We start from the raw sequence: 17,305 nt of genomic DNA on the forward strand, positions 1-17,305 counted from the left end.
GCGCCCCTGTAAAGTATCTATTAATAACTAGCACTTGAGGGGGCGCCTGGGTGGCTCAGTGGGTTAAGCTTCTGCCTTTGGCTTGGGTCATGATCTCAGGGTCTTGGGATCGAGTCCAGCATCAGGCTCTCTGCTCAGCGGGGAGCCTGCTTCCTCTTCTCTCTCTGCCTGCCTCTCTGCCTACTTGTGATTTCTCTGTGTGTCAAATAAATAAAAATCTTAAAAAAAATAATTAGCACTTGGTGGAGGCTCAGTATGGATTAATTCCATTCTTTGTGTTGCTTGAAGAAGTTGAAATTAACCCTCCATAATCAGGGTAGCCTCTTCCTTATGAAGAATGGGTTACTAATCTCATAAGCAGATTGAATCCACAAACATTGAGTGTTTACTATGAGAACTGCACTGAGGTTGGCAGGAAAGGGATTAATTAATTAGAAGCCAAATACAGGTTTCCAATTCTTGAAGGAGAGGGGAAAGGAGAAAATACATAAATGGAGGTAAATTTAAACAATACAAAAGATTTAAATAATAGCTCAAGATAATGTTATGAAACACCACATATATGCCTAATTGTTCACCGAACTAAATAATTGAAACTATACAGGCAGAAATCCCTTCAGGAAAGAATGGAAGAGAAGACATTATTAGTGTTGAGCCTTGCAAGTAGATAGGATTTGGACTAAGTGGGATGTGATAAGTTTAAAAATGTATTATGGAGTGTCTTTCTGCATAGTTTTTGAGTAGTAACACAGTAACCAGAAAATCTCTCACCCCTAAACATAGGCATTGAAAAGAAAGTTATTGGGCTTCCAGTGGATTTGTAAACAAGGGCTCAAGGACTTGTGAGCAAATAAATGATTGTCACTGGGCTCAAAACTACTTTCTCTAGAAAGTATTCTAGATTTCTTCTCTCTGTTCTGACCTTGAGCTTGTCTTCTATTATGCAGTTCCAAGTTCATATGTTTATTGATATTTTGCCTTTTAAAGTTTACTTCAGTTGTACATCACTGTACATTCTGGATGATAAATCTCTAAGCAGAGTCTATACTAACCAGTTGTTGTACGAATGAGATTTAATAGTCTGTCGTTTTGGTGATGTCACAGCACTTTGTAAACTGCAAAGGACTGTGAACATTTGATTTTTAGATTTAGAAGCAATCTGAAGGCTGTTCTAGCTTTGCAAATGACATTAAGTGTAGTCCAGGATGACAGTGCTAGAACCAGAACCCAGCTCTTCTGATTACCAGCAATGCCGGCTATCTTTTCTAATCACATCTGTAAATATTTGAGTGTCTACATGTATTGTGTATCAGGCTAAGGTCTAGGGAAATAACTACAACCAAGACAAATATGGGGTGCCAGTGTGGCTCAGTCTGTTAAGCATCTGACTCTCGATTTCAGCTCAGGCCTTGATTTCAAGGTCATGAGTTTAAGCCCTGTATTGGATTCCATTCTGGGGCCTACTTGGAAAAAAAATAAAAAGACAAATAAGATTGTTTCCCTTTACAAGCCTATATGGAGGAGGCAGACAAACAAATGCAAGCAAATCAAGTTACGGTAACTTGTTATAAATAATGTGACAAAATTCGGTTGCTTTAGATAATGTAGTGGGGGAAGACTGAACAGGTATTAACCTGAAAGCGACTGAAGTCAGCCAAAACAAACTGGGAAGGGGAAGGGGAAGAGGAAGTATCAAGTATAGAACCTTAAGGAAGGAAAGAGCTTGGCAGGATCCACCCAGAAGTGACCAAAGGCCGGGGTGAAGATGGCAGCAAGTTGAAGCAGTAGAGAGGAGTTAGCGTAGGTCACAACCTCCAATGCACAGCTGGGGTGACAATATAAATGGAAAAACTGGGGAGGTTTTACCCAAGTGATAGGGACTGTGGAAGACCGGAGCACATCCTGCCCCATCTACTGAGCCGTATGTCCTTGTTGCCCAGTTCTGCCGGATCTTCTAAGAGACAGAAATCTGAATTTTTAAGGTATCCTGATTTTTTTTTTAAAGATTTTATTTATTTGACAGGCAGAGATTACAAGCAGGCAGAGGTAGGCAGAGAGAGAGGAGGAAGCAGGCTCCCTGCTGAGCAAAGAGCCCTATGCGATGTGGGGCTTGATCCCAGGACCCTGGGATCATGACCGGAGCCAAAGGCACACAGGCTTTAACCCACTGAGCCACCCAGGCGCCCCTAAGGTATCCTGATTTTTATTTTTCCTTTTTTTTTTTTAGATTTTATTTATTTATTTGACAGAGATCACAAGTAGGCAGAGAGGCAGGCAGAGAGAGAAGGGAAGCAGGCTCCCTGGGGCTCGGGGCTCGATCCCAGGACCCTGGGATCATGATCTGAGCCGAAGCCAGAGGCTTTAAATCACTGCGCCACCCAGGCGCCCCGGTATCCTGATTTTTAAATGTTTGTTCTGATTTGTTAAAAACACCTTAAGCCTGGGTGGCTCAGTGGGTTAAAGCCTCTGCCTTTGGCTCGGTCATGATCCCAGGGTTCTGGGATTGAGCCCCGCATCAGGTTCTCTGCTCAGCGGGGAGCCTGCTTCCCTTCCTCTCTGCCTGCCTCTCTGCCCACCTGTGATCTCTGTTTGTCAAAGAAATAAATAAAATCTTAAAAAAAAAATACACCTTAAGCCAAATGAAACACAGTATGTTTATTCCTAAAACACACTCGATAGGCCCAAACTGCCTCCCTGTGCTCTCCTTTTCTTCCTTCCAGCAGATGCCAGGACCCAGCCAGTTAGCTTCATCTCTTTGTAACTACCCACTCTTCCTGCTGGAGTTCAGTTCACCCCAAGCTTGGTTGCTAAGAGGGAAATCAGCTCTTTACCTCCTCTCATTATTTTGCTATCACTAAAGGCAAATGTGTATACACAGATATATATCTGTGTACATATACATATATACAAGTACATGCTTTTTTTTTTTTTTAAGTACATGCTTTTTATTTCCCACGATTCAACTGCAAATCAGTGGGGAAGCAAAAAAGGGACAAAAATAACTTGCTCTGGAAAAGTTACCAGGGTACAGAATTCAGCTGTTAATTCTGGCCTCTGACTCTCGTTCAGATATAACTGGATGCACTCTATGCCTTTACAATTGGGCTCTTACCCATCACTGGGGCAGTTTGCAAAACTCTGTCCTCTTGAGTTTCCCTTGCTTATCCAATTTAGAGGAAGGCGTTCAAGTCCATAAAGGTGGAACCTCCCCAACGTGGAACCTCCCCAACGGTACATATTCCAAGGTCTCAGGAAGGTAACTGGCATTCCTTCATTGTGTGACCTTGGCACGTAACAACGTCTCACCATTTTCTAATCTCTACAATGCTAATCATACCTTCCTCTGAAAGGCTGGTGATGTCCAAAGGAGATAAAAGTCTGTAAGGTGAGTGGCACAGAATAGGAGGTCAGCTAACATTTGACTCAGCCCCATTAAGCAATAGTCCCCCAGGGGTAGTTCCTCAAAGTTTCAGAAGGATATTCCTGTGGTTCTCTACCCACTTTTCTTCAGTATTTGCTCCAGCAAGCACTAGGCTTCCCACGAAAGTGACTGCGTGAAAACTCCTAGCAGTGGAGGGGAGGGGTCCCGCACCAACAGAAACTCGGTTTCAGAAAATGCTGCTACAGGGCATGGGTTACTGAGCAGCAGTACCTTTCGGAACCCCCTTGGTGCCCTCACATCCTGCCTGGCTGGCCGGATCCAAATGGTTCATTTAACCACAGTCAAATTAAAATCTTGCTTGCTCCGAAAATGCAGGAACCGTCCTCTTCCAACTGCAGGAGCTGAAGGAGACGGCTGCTTAGTTTTAGAGCTAGCGCTCAAAGGCCCCAAAGATTCCGCCTCCCTCCTCGAGGCAAGCCAATCAACGTTCCTCTAGCGATGAGCGGCAGCGCTTAGAAGCCAATGAACCCCGCTCTCTGGAAGAAACCCGCCCATCCCTTGTGGCGTCAGGGGATCTCCGGTAGATAGAACCAGCACCTGCGCTTCCTCGTTGCGAGCTTGTTGGAGGGTGTTTGCGTTAAAGTTGTAGGAGTCCGGACCTTAAAGGGGAGGGAGCGGAGGGGGCCGGGGCCCTTTAAAACGAGGCGCGTAGTACCTGCCCCTTTAAGGCGTCCGGACGACTGAATCTGAGCTCCAGATTACCCCGAGTTTCCGTCGCAGGCTGCGAGGAAAGGCTCCTTGGTTGGGTCCGGGTGCTTGGCGGCGGCGGCTTCATCCCCGCTCGTCCTCCCCGGGCCCGGAGACACCCCCGCCCCAGTCATGCTGAACGGAGTATGGAAGCAGCTGACTACGAAGTGCTATCCGTGCGAGAGCAGCTCTTCCACGAGAGGGTTCGCGAGTGCATTGTGAGTACGGGACTTGGGCAGGAACGGTACCTGGGACCGAGCGGGGGAAAAGCAAGGGTGTCGCGGGAGAGGGAGAAGTTCGGGTTGGAGTGCGACCACCCGGGCTCAGAGCGCCGTCAGGTCCTGCGTGGTCTAGGGGCGAGCGACGGATGGCCCCGGTGTGACAGAAAGACCCGCGCTCGGGCTGGTGAACCTCTAGATCGGATCAGTTGGGGAGCTGCGCGATAAACAAAGCCGCGGGTCGGTTTCCGTTCCTCCCGTCTGCACGCCCCTCCCCCCGCCCGCCCTCCGGTCCCCCACCCGCCCTCCGGTCCCCCGCCCCTGCGGGGCCTGCGGGGCCTCAGGGCATGGGTCTGCGAGTCGAGTGATTTCGTAATCGGATAGTCTGAGAGGGATGGGCTTAATTGTGGAGACCCCGCAAATTCCGCTGATGTTTGACGAAGCGGAGACGTCCAAAAGCTGAACTACGTTCCAGAAAAGACTTGGGAGTTTTAGGGATGGCATGCCAGAGGAACGGGGCACTTTGGTTGGTCTCCCACTTCGGAAGGAAGGCCTCTTGTGGGGTGGATTTTACTGTGTAGAGATGGAGAACAACTAAGTTATCTCCTCCTTTGCATCCTCACTGATGCTTTTTGGAAACTCCGTAAGCCGAGGTTTCTAGCTCCCCAGCCATTCAGGGATTTTCCCTCTGAGTGGTCCCCCTCCTCCCCAGAGCTCCAGAGGCAGCAGGCTGTGTTCCCCACTCCCCCACTGCCACCTTGTGCAACAGCTGAATTTGCCACACAGCGATGGACTCCTTGTTTCTGGGGCCCAGGGGAACCCCCGGGGCGGGGTACTTAGGGAGCTGCAGATTTCTCAGGCCTGCTTTCAATTCTCATCTCTCCCCTATGTCTTTCCTCAGAGTCAGAGTAGCCCTCACCCCCAAACACTAAATGGAAGGAAAAAAGGAAAGGTTTGGAAGGATAGACGTATTAATGAGTAGAGGGAACCCACTGATAGGGTCATCCTTTATTTTTCCTCAGTCTGCCCTGCAGCCTCAGACTGGAGGGAGGAGCAAAGTGAGCCACCACCTAACTAGGTCTGTTCTTATCTGGGAGGACTGAAAGGTAGGGAATGTACCTGTCCATGTGTGGAACTCCAGATCAACTTTCCTTGTGTGATCCTTAATGGATAGTCCCACATGGTAAGGTTGGGCATGTTGTGAAGACACACCCAGGCCTTGAAACATTGTAGGGACAGAGGCCCACATTCCTAGAGAACAGGGAGGGATGAGACCTTGGACAGAGAAGCAGCCTCCTAAATGTCTCCCCCATTCTTTAGTCCTATTAGCTGAGGACATCAGTGCTGGCCAAGGGCAGCTTTTAGACTTCTGGTGCCTCCCCCACCTGGCTCCCATCCCCTGCTCTAGAGAATGACCTAGCCTCTGCTGAAACTGCGTGGAGCTCCAGCCTGACCTTTTGAGCCCTCCCACCTTCCTGGCTATTACGCAAGCCCAAGGGCAGAGGGAGCACTAGCCAGTAGAAAATCTTCAGTACAATCTGAGTAACTCATTCTACTCCACTTCCCTAATGCTAAAAGCTAAAATTTTGTTCTAGACCTGTCACTCTCCTTGGGTCTGTTTGACTTCTTCCTTCCTTGTGTAGATATGTGTGTGCAGATTCCTTGTGGGGTCAGCTCCTCTTGGAGACTGTAGGACTCAGGAGACTGATCCTGCTTTCTTAGCTTACTTTATTCATTTTTTAAAAAGGTTTTATGTATTTATTTGAATGAGAGAGAGTGGGAGACTGAAAAGAGGAGCAGGGGTGGGGAGGGGCAGAGGAGAGGCAGAAGCAGGCTGCCTGCTGAGCAGGGACTCCCAGGAACCTGGAATCATCACCTGAGCCAAAGGCAGGTGGCTTAACTTAACCAGTTGAGCCACCCAGCGCCCCTCTTGGCATACTTTATATGCAATAACATGGCAGGGTGCCTGGCTGGCTCAGTTGGAAGAGTGTGCAACTCTTTTTTTTTTTTTTTTTTTTTGACAGAGAGCACAAGTAGGCAGAGCGTCAGGCAGAGGGAGAGGGAGAAGCAGTCTCTCTGCTGAGCAGGAAACCCAATATGGGGCTTGATCCCAGGAACCTGGAATCATGACCTGAGCTGAAGGCAGATGCTGAACTGACTGAGCCACTCAGATGCCCCAAGTGTGCAACTCATAATCTCAGAGTTGTGAGTTCAAGCCCCATGTCAACTGTAGAGATTACTTAAATAAACTAGTTAAAAAAATAAAAAATACATGCAATAATATCTCAAGGCTCTCTGGCACTGATTGTAGGGCCAGGCTGACCGGCGACTCCTCCCTTCTGCAACAGTAGCTTACCTGGAACAGTGTAGGGATGCATGCATGTGCAGACTAACCTGGCCAAGTCCTGCCTGTGGATTGGAAGTCCAGTTGCCCAGGGGCATGGGTCAGCCTGGCTCTAGAGCTGGAAGTCACTTAATAAGGACCAGGAATTGACAGCCTTTAAAAGGTCTGATGTGGCTCTAGAAACATTGTAGATTTTAGATGTTGGGCCCCAACTAAGGTCTACTCTTAGGGGTGGGGGATTAAATGAGGCTCTGGGTTGGCCCAGAGCAGACCTGATCTTTCAGGGCCCCTGAATAAACACAGAGTAGAAATTCTTTTTTGTTTTTTTAAGATTTTATTTATTTATTTGAAAGAGAGAGAGTGAGAGCACAAGCTGGCAAGAGAGGCAGTGGGAGAGGGAAAAGCAGACTCCCCGTGGAGCAGGGAGTCCGACACGGGACTTGATCCCAGGACCCCAGGATCATGACTTGAGCCAAAGGCAGATGATGCCCAACTGACTGAGCCACCCAGGCACCCCTAGAAATTCTGACTTAGTCTAGGAACATGATTCCTACTTACTCTTCCCTGGAGCTTGGGTCAAAGTGGCAGCAGGGGCAAGGGAGGAATGGGAGGAGGAACAGGGTGTCAGGACAGTGCACACATCCCCTTCTTCCTTGAAACCTACTTCCCTTTTCAATAATGTGCCAGGAGTAAATTCCCTCTGATTCTGTGGCCTGTTTCAGGTATGTGTGTTTGTGCATCTCTAAGGGTTTTCTCTATTTACCAACCAGGCTTCAGCTGAAACTGTTTTCTCCAGGGCAAAGCTTCATAGGGCAGGACATAGTACTGTCTCCCTATCCTCTCTCTGCTGCTTCTTAGAAGTCCCTGAGGACCCTGACTAGAAGGAAATGCTGGGGAGAAAGATGAAACCCCTAGAAGTGTGGAGCCTTGTTTTGGGAAAGTGACTCCATAGAATTAACAGAGAGGCCAGTGGGGCTCTGGAAATATGTTGGAGATAAGAGCTTCTCATCCCAGCTCACACTCTGCCGCAGATCTCAACACTTCTGTTTGCGACACTCTACATCCTCTGCCACATCGCCCTGACCCACTTCAGGAAGCCTGCTGAGTTCACCACAGGTACCTGTGACTGCCCTCCCTTTCCCCTGCTCGTTGCCGATGTTCCTGTTGCCATGGGGCCAGCCTCAGGGGAGTGGGCCCATGGTGCCTGCTGGGAAAGGAAGGATGGCTGTTCTGGAAACTTCGCTTGTTCTGCTTCACTTCTTCCACAGCCTGGGGCAAGGTGGTATTCTAGACAGAAGGGTCTGCAACGAATAAAGCCCCCGGGAAAGTCCTGTAACTTTCCTGACCCTCAGTTCCATCCTCTACAAAATGGGCCTAACAGTCTCTAACCAGTTCACTGATCTCGTGTGAGATAGTTAATGTGAAAGCCCTCTGGGAACCTAAAATGGACAGTGTAATCATGGGCACAAAGTCTGTCCTCATCTAGAGCACTTATACCCAGGAACAGAGCCCTACCTGACCGCTGGGGACCCTAGTACCTGGTGATGGTGGCCTTTCTCTTTATAGAGGGCATAAATGTGCTCAGATTGGAGCTTTCCTTCTGTAGGCATTGTACGATTTGGGGGGCACGTTGGCCCCAGTTCCTAGCCCCAGCCTGTCCAGATCATTCTGTCCTGGCCTCAGTCTTTCCTCCCCTCCAGAAGGCTTCATGAACCCCCACCCAAGAAGGCAGCTACTCCTCAGTATAATTCTCCTGAGGACTTTCCCTGTGAATCCTGCCCCCCCACCTGCCTCATTTCCCTTTGCTGCCCCCAGCCACTGATGTCATCAGCTGCCCAGACTGGTTGTTTCTGATATTTCCAGCTTACAAAGAGGAACCTACAAAGAGAGAGATAATGGGGAGAGACAGAAGTGAGAGAATTTCTGGCCTGTACTCTTTCCACTTGGGACACAGATCTTTAACATGCCACCTTGGCCAGAGAATATGTTGCGGGGTTCATAGTGTGAACTCTCCCAGAGCCTCAGGCCAACTCTGCCTGTGTGGCCCAGGCCCTTCTTCTGGGGCAGGGAGGGGACAGGAGGGCACACAGCAGCACAGATGGTCCCCAGAGCTGCCCACTGATGTCTTGCCTTTTCCCCATGCCTTTCTCTCTCTCTCTTTCTCTCTCTCTCTCTCGTAGTAGACGATGAAGATGCCACAGTCAACAAGATTGCGTAAGTGTTGCTGCCCCAGCTTCTGGTACTAGGAGCCTTTAGAAGCTGGGATAGTGTGACTCTTGGAGCTAGGGGGAGAATGGGGTGTCACACAGTGAAGAGAAGGTTCCTGCTTCCACCCCATTTCTGGCTTCTTCCGGCTTTACTTCACCCTGGGGACGCTTGGAAAAGTTGTTGTTCCTGTCTCCCCAGTTAGGCCAGGAGTTTCTGGGAGCCTCTTGGCCAGGAACTGTGAGCTGGGGCCTGAGTCACCGGAAATGGTTCCAGCTTGGCTTCGCTTCCCAGTGGTCATCAGGGAAGGAGTAGGGCAGGGATGTAGACAAATGGACTAGAGCAGGGGATGTGGAAGGTGGAACCCTCAGGGGCAGGGGGGCTTGGTTCTGACAGGATGGCCCTTGCTGCAGGCTGTTATTATTCTTTAGCACATACAGGGAAAATACAGAGACGACCCCTCCAGTCAGCAGATTAAAAGAAGGCAACCTTCCCCCTTGGTGGGCCAACTAAGTAAAAGTGCCTCTTCTTTTCACCTGAGGCAGCCACGGACACAAGCCTTGGCTATGAAGCTGGGTTTCAGGTTCTTCTTTTCCCCCTTTGCCTGGTGCCTTCATGCAGGGGTTAGCCATATGGGGTGACCCTGCTCTTATTTAGGCTAGAGAAAGCAAACTCAGAAACCCATATCTTTGAGCAGAGAATAGAAGACAAGCCCCTTAGCTTGGCATGCCTACTGTACCAGGCAGGTGTGTGTAGGAGAACTGCATTCCTGGGGATAGTCTGGGCAAGTGTCATGACCCATGACATGAATGCCTAAGGTGTACCCGTCCCTGTGGCAAGACTTTGCTGAGGCAGGGGGGAGGTTAAGGGGCAGTCGGTAGAGCCTCAGCTGCATGGCTCCTTCCCTCGGTCTGTCGCTGCTACAGGTAGTTCAGGAGAAACATAGGTACCGAGGGGGATGAGCAGGGAATTCTTGGGCCCAGGGAAGTGAGTGTCTGAACTAAGCAAGGGCACTACTCATTCTCTGCCCAGGCTCGAGCTCTGCACCTTTACTCTGGCCGTCGCCCTGGGTGCTGTCCTGCTCCTGCCCTTCTCCATTATCAGCAACGAGGTGCTCCTCTCACTGCCTCGGAACTACTATATCCAGTGGCTTAATGGCTCCCTCATCCATGGTACGTGGCTCAGATTGCAGCTTGGGATGGTGATAGGGAACAGCCTAGGTTCATGCAGACATGGGCAGCCTCAGCTAATGAGTCCTATATCACCCTGTCCTTGCCCCCTCCTCCACCACCTGGTCAGTCCCCCATAAGTCATTGCCCCATCTCCCCCCCGCCCAACCACCTCTGCTTTTCCTTTTTTGCTCTAGGCCTCTGGAACCTCATTTTTCTCTTCTCCAACCTGTCCCTCATCTTCCTCATGCCCTTTGCATACTTCTTCACTGAGTCTGAGGGCTTCGCTGGCTCCAGAAAGGTGAGTGGGGGAATATATCAATCAATTTAGGCAGGAAACAGAATTCTACTCAGATGGGTCAACTGAAGAGATTTACTTAATTTTATCTTATTTGTTAATTTTAGAGAGGGAGGAGGAGGGACAAAGGGAGAGAGACAGTCTTAAGCAGGCTCCACACCCAGTGCAGAGCCTGACTTGGGGCTTAGTCTCACAACCCTGAGGTCATGACCTGAGCCGAAAGAAGAGTCGGACACTTAACTGACTGAGCCACCCAGGTGCCCCACTGAAGAGATTTTAACAAAGATTATTTGCAGAGGTTCAGTCAGAGTTAAAGGGATCAATAAGGAATTTGAGGTGCTACTGTTAGCTGGAAGTCATTACCACCCCTAGGCCTGTGGGAACGAAAGGAGAACATAGTTTCTGGAACCCGCTGATAGTTGAGCTGGGAGGTACTTCACAGCTACTGCCAAAACCATAGTGACAAAGATTGAGGGAAACTGAACTACCCCGATCCCCCTCTCTCTCTACATTCCACTGCCCTGCCTGTCCTTCTCGCTGGGCAGGCTGAACCAGAGGGCAAAGAGCTTGTGTGATGCAGCCCTCTGGGGTCAGCCTCCCACAGCAAGGCAGGATGCAGGATGCAGAAGGGATCTGGGGAGTGGGGGTTGCCCATGAGGACTGTCTGGCATGAGGATTGGCCCTAGATGTAGGGTCGGAGGACGGAGCAAATTGGCGCAATAAGAGGGAGATGCCCTTCCCTATCTCCTAAATCCAGCCATCTCTGGTTTCCCCAGCCCGTGCCAGCCCATGTCTCCTTCCTTCCCCTGGTGTTGATCCTGCTCCTCACGTGTTGCCTCCTCCTATAGGGTGTCCTGGGCCGGGTCTACGAGACGGTGGTGATGTTGATGCTCCTCACCCTACTGGTGCTGGGTATGGTATGGGTGGCATCGGCCATTGTGGACAACAACAAGGCCAGCAGGGAGTCACTCTATGGTGAGAGGGCCGCCTTCCTCCCCTCCCTCCAGGCTGAGTGGCTCTGCACTTGGCTGATGCACTCCCCTGCCTGGAGCAACCGTATCCCTCTCAGGTGGGGAAGGTTGGGACGGTGTTCCTTCGACTGAAGTTTCAAACTGATGGACATCAGGACAAGTCCAACCTGCAGAAATGATCCCTCAGGCCCACGCAATGATTAAAAATATAAATGAGTCAGTTGCTGACATGCAAAAGTGGAGAGATTTCACATTAGTATCCAGATTTGTGGCTTTGCCTGACAAAGTTGAGGATCCAGCCTCACTAGACCCTGGGGGCTGGGCCTAATAGCAGTTATGTTCCTTCCCTGCCATCTTTTTTATTTATTTATTTATTTATTTATTTATTTGACAGACAGAGATCACAAATAGTCAGAGAGACAGGCAGAGAGAGAAGAAGGGAAGCAGGCTGCCTGCTGAGCAGAGAGCGCGATGCGGGGCTCGATCCCAGGACCCTGAGATCATGACCTGAGCCGAAGGCAGAGGCTTTAACCCACTGAGCCACCAGGCACCCCTCCCATCTTATTTTTTAAAGATTTTATTTATTTATGTGAGAGAGAGAGAGCATGAATGGAAGGGGAAGGGCCTGAGGGAGAGGGAGAAGTAATTTCTCCACTGAGCAGGGAGCCCAATACAGTCTTTGATCTCAGGACCCTGGGATCATGACCTGAGTCAAAGGCAAACCCTTAACCGGCTGAGCCACCTGGCACCCCTGTAGCTGTGTTCTGTAGATACGTCTTAGGGCCTGCAGTTTGCTGTAGCCCCACTGCTCCCTCTTCTGCTGACACTAGGCCAGCTTTCCTCATTCACCATTACTAGCCTAACCCTTGTAGGCTTATGTATGGTGTCCTTGCTAGTCGCTGAGGCCCAGCAGTCCCCAGGAAGAAAAACTGACATACTTCTTTTTTACCCTTAGACTTCTGGGAGTACTACCTCCCCTACCTCTACTCCTGTATCTCCTTTCTTGGAGTCCTGCTACTCCTGGGTGAGTGTTGAGGGTCTTGGAGGGAATGGGCAAGGTCCGTGGATCAAAGTAACCAGGGTGGAAGGAGAAGGGAATAGAAGGGTGGGTAGGGGAAGTGGTGGAGAGAAGGGTCTGGGAGGTAACTGGCTTCTGTCCCCACAGTGTGTACTCCACTAGGTCTCGCCCGCATGTTCTCGGTCACTGGGAAGCTACTGGTCAAGCCTCGGGTATGTAGTGCTCTTTGCCCTTTGATTCCTGCAAAGCTGGAGCCAGACAGTGAAGCTACCCTACAGTTGTTTAGTACACACCTTGAGGAAGGCCACAGCCTTTGCTGGCTCCTGTATCCTTCACCCTTTCCCGCCATCTGGGGCTGGTCACCAGACATGCAAGCAAGAGCAAAAGGCAGTTGGGAGGGCCTGGATCAAGCTTCTGGCCACGGGGTGGTGAATGAGACTGTGGAGCCTGGGATGAGCAGGGGTCTCCTTGGTGCCCTCAGGATCGGGGAGCCTCTGACAGTTAGTCCCTCCCTTTCCCCTGTCCCCAGCTGCTAGAAGACCTAGAGGAGCAGCTGTACTGCTCAGCCTTTGAGGAGGCAGCTTTAACCCGCAGGATTTGCAGTGAGTCGTGGTTCCCCCTGGCTGGGATAGGGGCTGTGGCTTGGGTGGGGGCTACAGGACTGGGAGGCCGCCCCATCTTCTCTGCCCTCAGATCCCACCTCTTGCTGGCTGCATTTGGATGTGGAGCTGCTGCACAGACAGGTCCTGGCTCTGCAGACACAGAGGGTCCTGCTGGGTATGTAGGTTGGTAGGATGAGGATACCTGTGTTTCCCCAGGGAGAGTAGCCCGTCAGTCTAGGCCCTCGCTTACAGCTTTCCATCTCCATGCAGAGAAGCGGCGGAAGGCCTCAGCCTGGCAGCGGAATCTGGGTTACCCTCTGGCCATGCTGTGCTTGCTGGTGCTGACGGTAGGTATTCCATTCCTGGTGGGGGTGACGAATGGCAGGCTCTTGACTACTGTAGGTCTTCTCAGGGAGGAGGGAGGAGGGAGGAGATGCATGGACCCAGTTATCATCAATAATAGTAGTTGCCTCTCCCTTATTGCCTCCTTTGTGTCCTGCCCTGTACTGAGCCCACTGATACCCATTTTGTAGGTGAAGAAACAGGACTGAAGGAGTTTGCCTAAGGTCATAGATGGCCACTGAGTAGTTACACAGGTTTTCTCTGGGGTGAAAATAAGGGTTGAAATCAGTCCATCCCTCCACTTGCCATGTTCTGGACTTGGAAATAAGTTTCATCAATCTGGGGGAGGAGGTATGTTTTTCTAGTCAAATTTCTTGCCATCCTCCTACTGGGAAAGGTGTGTCTTACACTACCCTCCAAGGTGCTCTGCTAACAATAACCTTGAAGAGGTCCCACACAGCTAGTGGGAAAGGGAATGTTGGACTAGAGTGTCTGTTCTTATTTATTTATTTGTTTGTTTGTTTATTTATTTATCTGACAGACAGAGATCACAAGTAGGCAGAGAGGCAAGCAGAGAGAGAGGAAGAGAAGCAGGCTCCCCGCTGAACAGAGAGCCCGATGCGGTGCTCAGTCCCAGGGTCCTGGGATCATGACCTGAGCTGAAGGCAGAGGCTTTTACCCACTGAGCCACCCAAGTGCCCCTAGAGTGTCTGTTCTTAACATTCAGCTCTCAGTATAGCTGTGGGCTGGGGCAGGAATGGGAGTCCATGACCTTGCTTCCCACAGGGCCTCTCTGTGCTCATTGTGGCCATCCACATCCTGGAGCTGCTCATTGATGAGGCTGCCATGCCCCGGGGCATGCAGGTACTGGACTGTGTATCTTTTAGGGAGGGCTTAAGAAAGGCTGGGGTGGGAGACAGAAGCTGAGACCTGAGGGAAGTCTGGGTACTGGGTGCTGGGTGGTGTTCCTGGCAGGGAGTACTCCATAGTGGTGCCACTCTATCTCTCAGGATGCCTCCCTGGGCCAGGTCTCCTTCTCCAAGCTGGGCGCCTTTGGTGCCGTCATTCAGGTTATACTCATCTTGTATCCTTCTGGAAACCCACCATTGCCTCTGTTCACTGAACCTGTCTCCTGGGACTGTGGTGGGGAGGTGTGGTGGGAATGATGGGGAAGGGGGCAAGTCTTCACCCACCTTGCAGTTCAGGAAGAAGGAAAAAAAAGACTTTATTTGAAAGGAAGGTTAGGGGAGAGGTCCATTCCCTTTGAAATGAGGCGTTCATCCTTAGGACCTGGCCAGTTTTTCCTTAACTTCGTGGCAGTTACCTGATGGTATCCTCAGTTGTGGGATTCTACAGCTCTCCATTCTTCCGGAGTCTGCGGCCCAGATGGCACGACACAGCCATGACACAGGTAGCTAGGCGGGAATAAAGGAAGCCTCCTGGGGGCGTGCATGGGTGCGAGGTACTGACAGCTCTGCTACCCTCACCTTCCCTTTCCTTACTCCCACCTAGATAATTGGGAACTGTGTCTGTCTCCTGGTCCTAAGCTCAGCACTTCCTGTCTTTTCTCGAACCCTGGGTAAGTACCAAGAGGAGGTAAGGGAATTGGCTTTTCTTGAGTACCTACTGGTGCTAAGCATACATTTTATATATATTCTCTCTCTAATTCCCACAACAACCTATGAGGAGATATTACCCCCATTATAGAGATGGAGAAATTGAGGCTCTGTAAAATGCCTCTGTTGAGCTTCAGAATAGTGTTGCTATAAAGCTCATATCTTCCCATTAGCTGTATACCACAGCCTCCCCTGTTTACTTCCATTTTTTGGTGGAGAAGCACCGTTTTCCCCCAAATCTTCCTGTGAGCTGGATCCTCGATAAACATTCTCATCTTCTAAAGACAAAAAACAGGGAAGCTGATCAATGTACCTAGCTATACAGCTCACTTAAAGCAAGGCCAAGTCAGGCTAGAACCCTTGTCTCTTAAACACCAGTTCAGTGTCTCTTAAACACCAGTCCAGTGCTTTTTCTACACACTGGGACATGAACAACACACTCAGTCCTTCTCCCATGTTCAGAGCTACCATCTAGAATTTCCTGGTAAAAATGTTCAAAAGTTCAAAAGTAATAGTTCTCCCTAGGGTAGTATGGGAGTTCTGCCTTCACCACATCATGAACCACATTTCCTAAATGATTTAGTATTTACATCAGTTTTGTTTGGTTCTTTTCTGTTCACACTGCCTCCACTGTACCATTGTATTTATGCCATGGGTTTTCAGTAGGAAACTAGGCTTATGGGTCCACTAGTTAGTTCCTTAAATTGGATGCGGGTAAGAATATTTTTTAAGTGGGTGATGGCCCCAAAATTTGGACTTGTGATAACATTATTATAATGATTAAGGACTCGAGTGTTAGAATAGTGCCTGGCACATACTTTGTATGTGTTGTATGTGTTGTTTCATTTAATTCTTACAGTCCCATTATTTTCCCTACTTTATAGTCCAAGAAACTGAGGCACAGAAATTTATGGAATCTGCTGCAGATCACACAATCAGTTAGGGGTGGAGTTTTATCTGAACCAAACCAGCCTGATCTAAGTTCAAGCTCTTTAGCCTCTACACAGGGTGACCAGCTTTTAGGTTTCTGGCCCAGGAACAAGTGGCGGGCCCAGGTTGCTCTTCAGGACACATGGTGCCAGAGGGGGTCCCACTGGAGAAGATGCCGAACTCTGGAAGGGAAGTTGGAGCAAGCCTAGCTGCTGACACTTTCTTCAACAGCCATAACTCCCTCTGAGAACAAGTTGGGAAGGAGGAATGAGTTAATACATAGGAAAGGCCAGCCTGTCAAACGCAGTGTTGAGATGTGGCCACTAGGAGGCAGCAGAAAACGGGGCTCTGAGCCAAGTTGGAGCTGGGGAGCCCACTCCCATACCGGCCTTTGTACTTCAGGGCTCACTCGCTTTGACCTGCTGGGTGACTTTGGACGCTTCAACTGGCTGGGCAATTTCTACATCGTGTTCCTCTACAACGCAGCCTTCGCAGGCCTCACCACTCTCTGTCTGGTGAAGACCTTTACCGCAGCTGTGCGGGCAGAGCTGATCCGGGCCTTTGGTGAGAGAGAGTGGGGGCGCAGGCTAATGGTGTGGTTGTGAAGTGGGGCCCTCTGGAACTGGGGTCATCCAAGCAGGAGAGGTGGCATGCTGTCTGCTTTGTTTGTTATGTACTTCATATACCCCTTCTATGGCTTGGTTGTCTTATTCCCTGAGACTGGGCCTATGCCCTGCTTTTGACTGCCCACCCTCCCTCCTCTCCAGGGCTGGACAGATTGCCGTTGCCTGTCTCCGGTTTTCCCCGGGCATCTCGGAAGAGCCAGCACCAATGACTTCCAGCTGGGGGTGGGAGGGAGAAAACTGGACACTGCCATCTGCTGCCCAGGCCTGGAGGGGTGCCCAAGGGTGGGTGGACCTCAGAACCTGGAATCTGAGAGGGTGGTAGAGGGGAGCTGAGCTGTCTGCACTGTTGCATAATCTGAGCCAGAGTTTGGGACCAGGCCCCCCTGCTTTTCCAAATGTAACTGAGGGCCTCAGCTTGGGGTGGGGCTGGGTGACTGGGTCTGGCTCCTGGTCCCAAATCTGTTTACACATCAATCTGCCTCACTGCTGTTCAGGGCCATGCCCGTAGCCATGTTTACATGATTTGATGTGCAATAGGGTGGGGTGGGGACAGGGGAGAAACTGAGCTGGGGGCAGACTTGGGAGGCAGCTTGTCTCCCTTGCCTCTGGCCCAGCAGAGCCTAAGCACTGTGCTATCCTTCAGGGGCTTTGGACCATCAGAGAGACAAGGGTGTAGGAAAGAAGAGACCACAACCATCAGCAATAAAATTGATCCCAGGGTTTGTGTTGGTTTTTTAAAGGGCCTGTCTCTGTGTCTGTTGAACAGCCTTATTCCCACCAATTCTGAGTCTACCAGCTGAGAAGAACAGAGAGATCCTGCCTACCATCCTTACCCTT

At 50.2% G+C, this 17,305-nt stretch overlaps 1 protein-coding gene across 10 annotated transcripts; it reads left to right on the plus strand.

The window, feature by feature from the left end:
* Window positions 1-3,942: 3,942 nt before the first annotated feature.
* Window positions 3,943-17,207, plus strand: LMBR1L (limb development membrane protein 1 like). Of its 10 annotated transcripts, none has more exons than XM_004778884.3 (17): window positions 3,947-4,347; window positions 7,723-7,807; window positions 8,875-8,905; window positions 9,929-10,068; window positions 10,263-10,366; window positions 11,212-11,338; window positions 12,290-12,358; window positions 12,500-12,564; window positions 12,882-12,954; window positions 13,046-13,129; window positions 13,225-13,301; window positions 14,083-14,160; window positions 14,307-14,380; window positions 14,617-14,707; window positions 14,809-14,875; window positions 16,245-16,406; window positions 16,610-17,207. In XM_004778884.3, the coding sequence occupies exons 1-17, from the start codon at window positions 4,276-4,278 to the stop codon at window positions 16,675-16,677; spliced, it is 1,467 nt and encodes a 488-aa protein (XP_004778941.1). In that variant the 5' UTR covers window positions 3,947-4,275; the 3' UTR covers window positions 16,678-17,207. The 10 variants fall into 10 exon arrangements, with proteins under 10 accessions (XP_044929034.1, XP_044929032.1, XP_044929035.1 ...); XM_004778883.3 differs by having other exon boundaries at window positions 3,948-4,347; window positions 8,872-8,905; XM_045073093.1 differs by having other exon boundaries at window positions 3,946-4,347; window positions 8,872-8,905; window positions 12,882-13,137.
* The last annotated feature ends 98 nt before the right edge of the window (window positions 17,208-17,305 follow it).

This window comes from Mustela putorius, unplaced genomic scaffold (genome assembly GCF_011764305.1).
Source record: "Mustela putorius furo isolate JIRA1106 unplaced genomic scaffold, ASM1176430v1.1 tig00537227_pilon_pilon_pilon, whole genome shotgun sequence".
In the NCBI taxonomy this organism is placed as follows: Eukaryota; Metazoa; Chordata; class Mammalia; order Carnivora; family Mustelidae; genus Mustela; species Mustela putorius.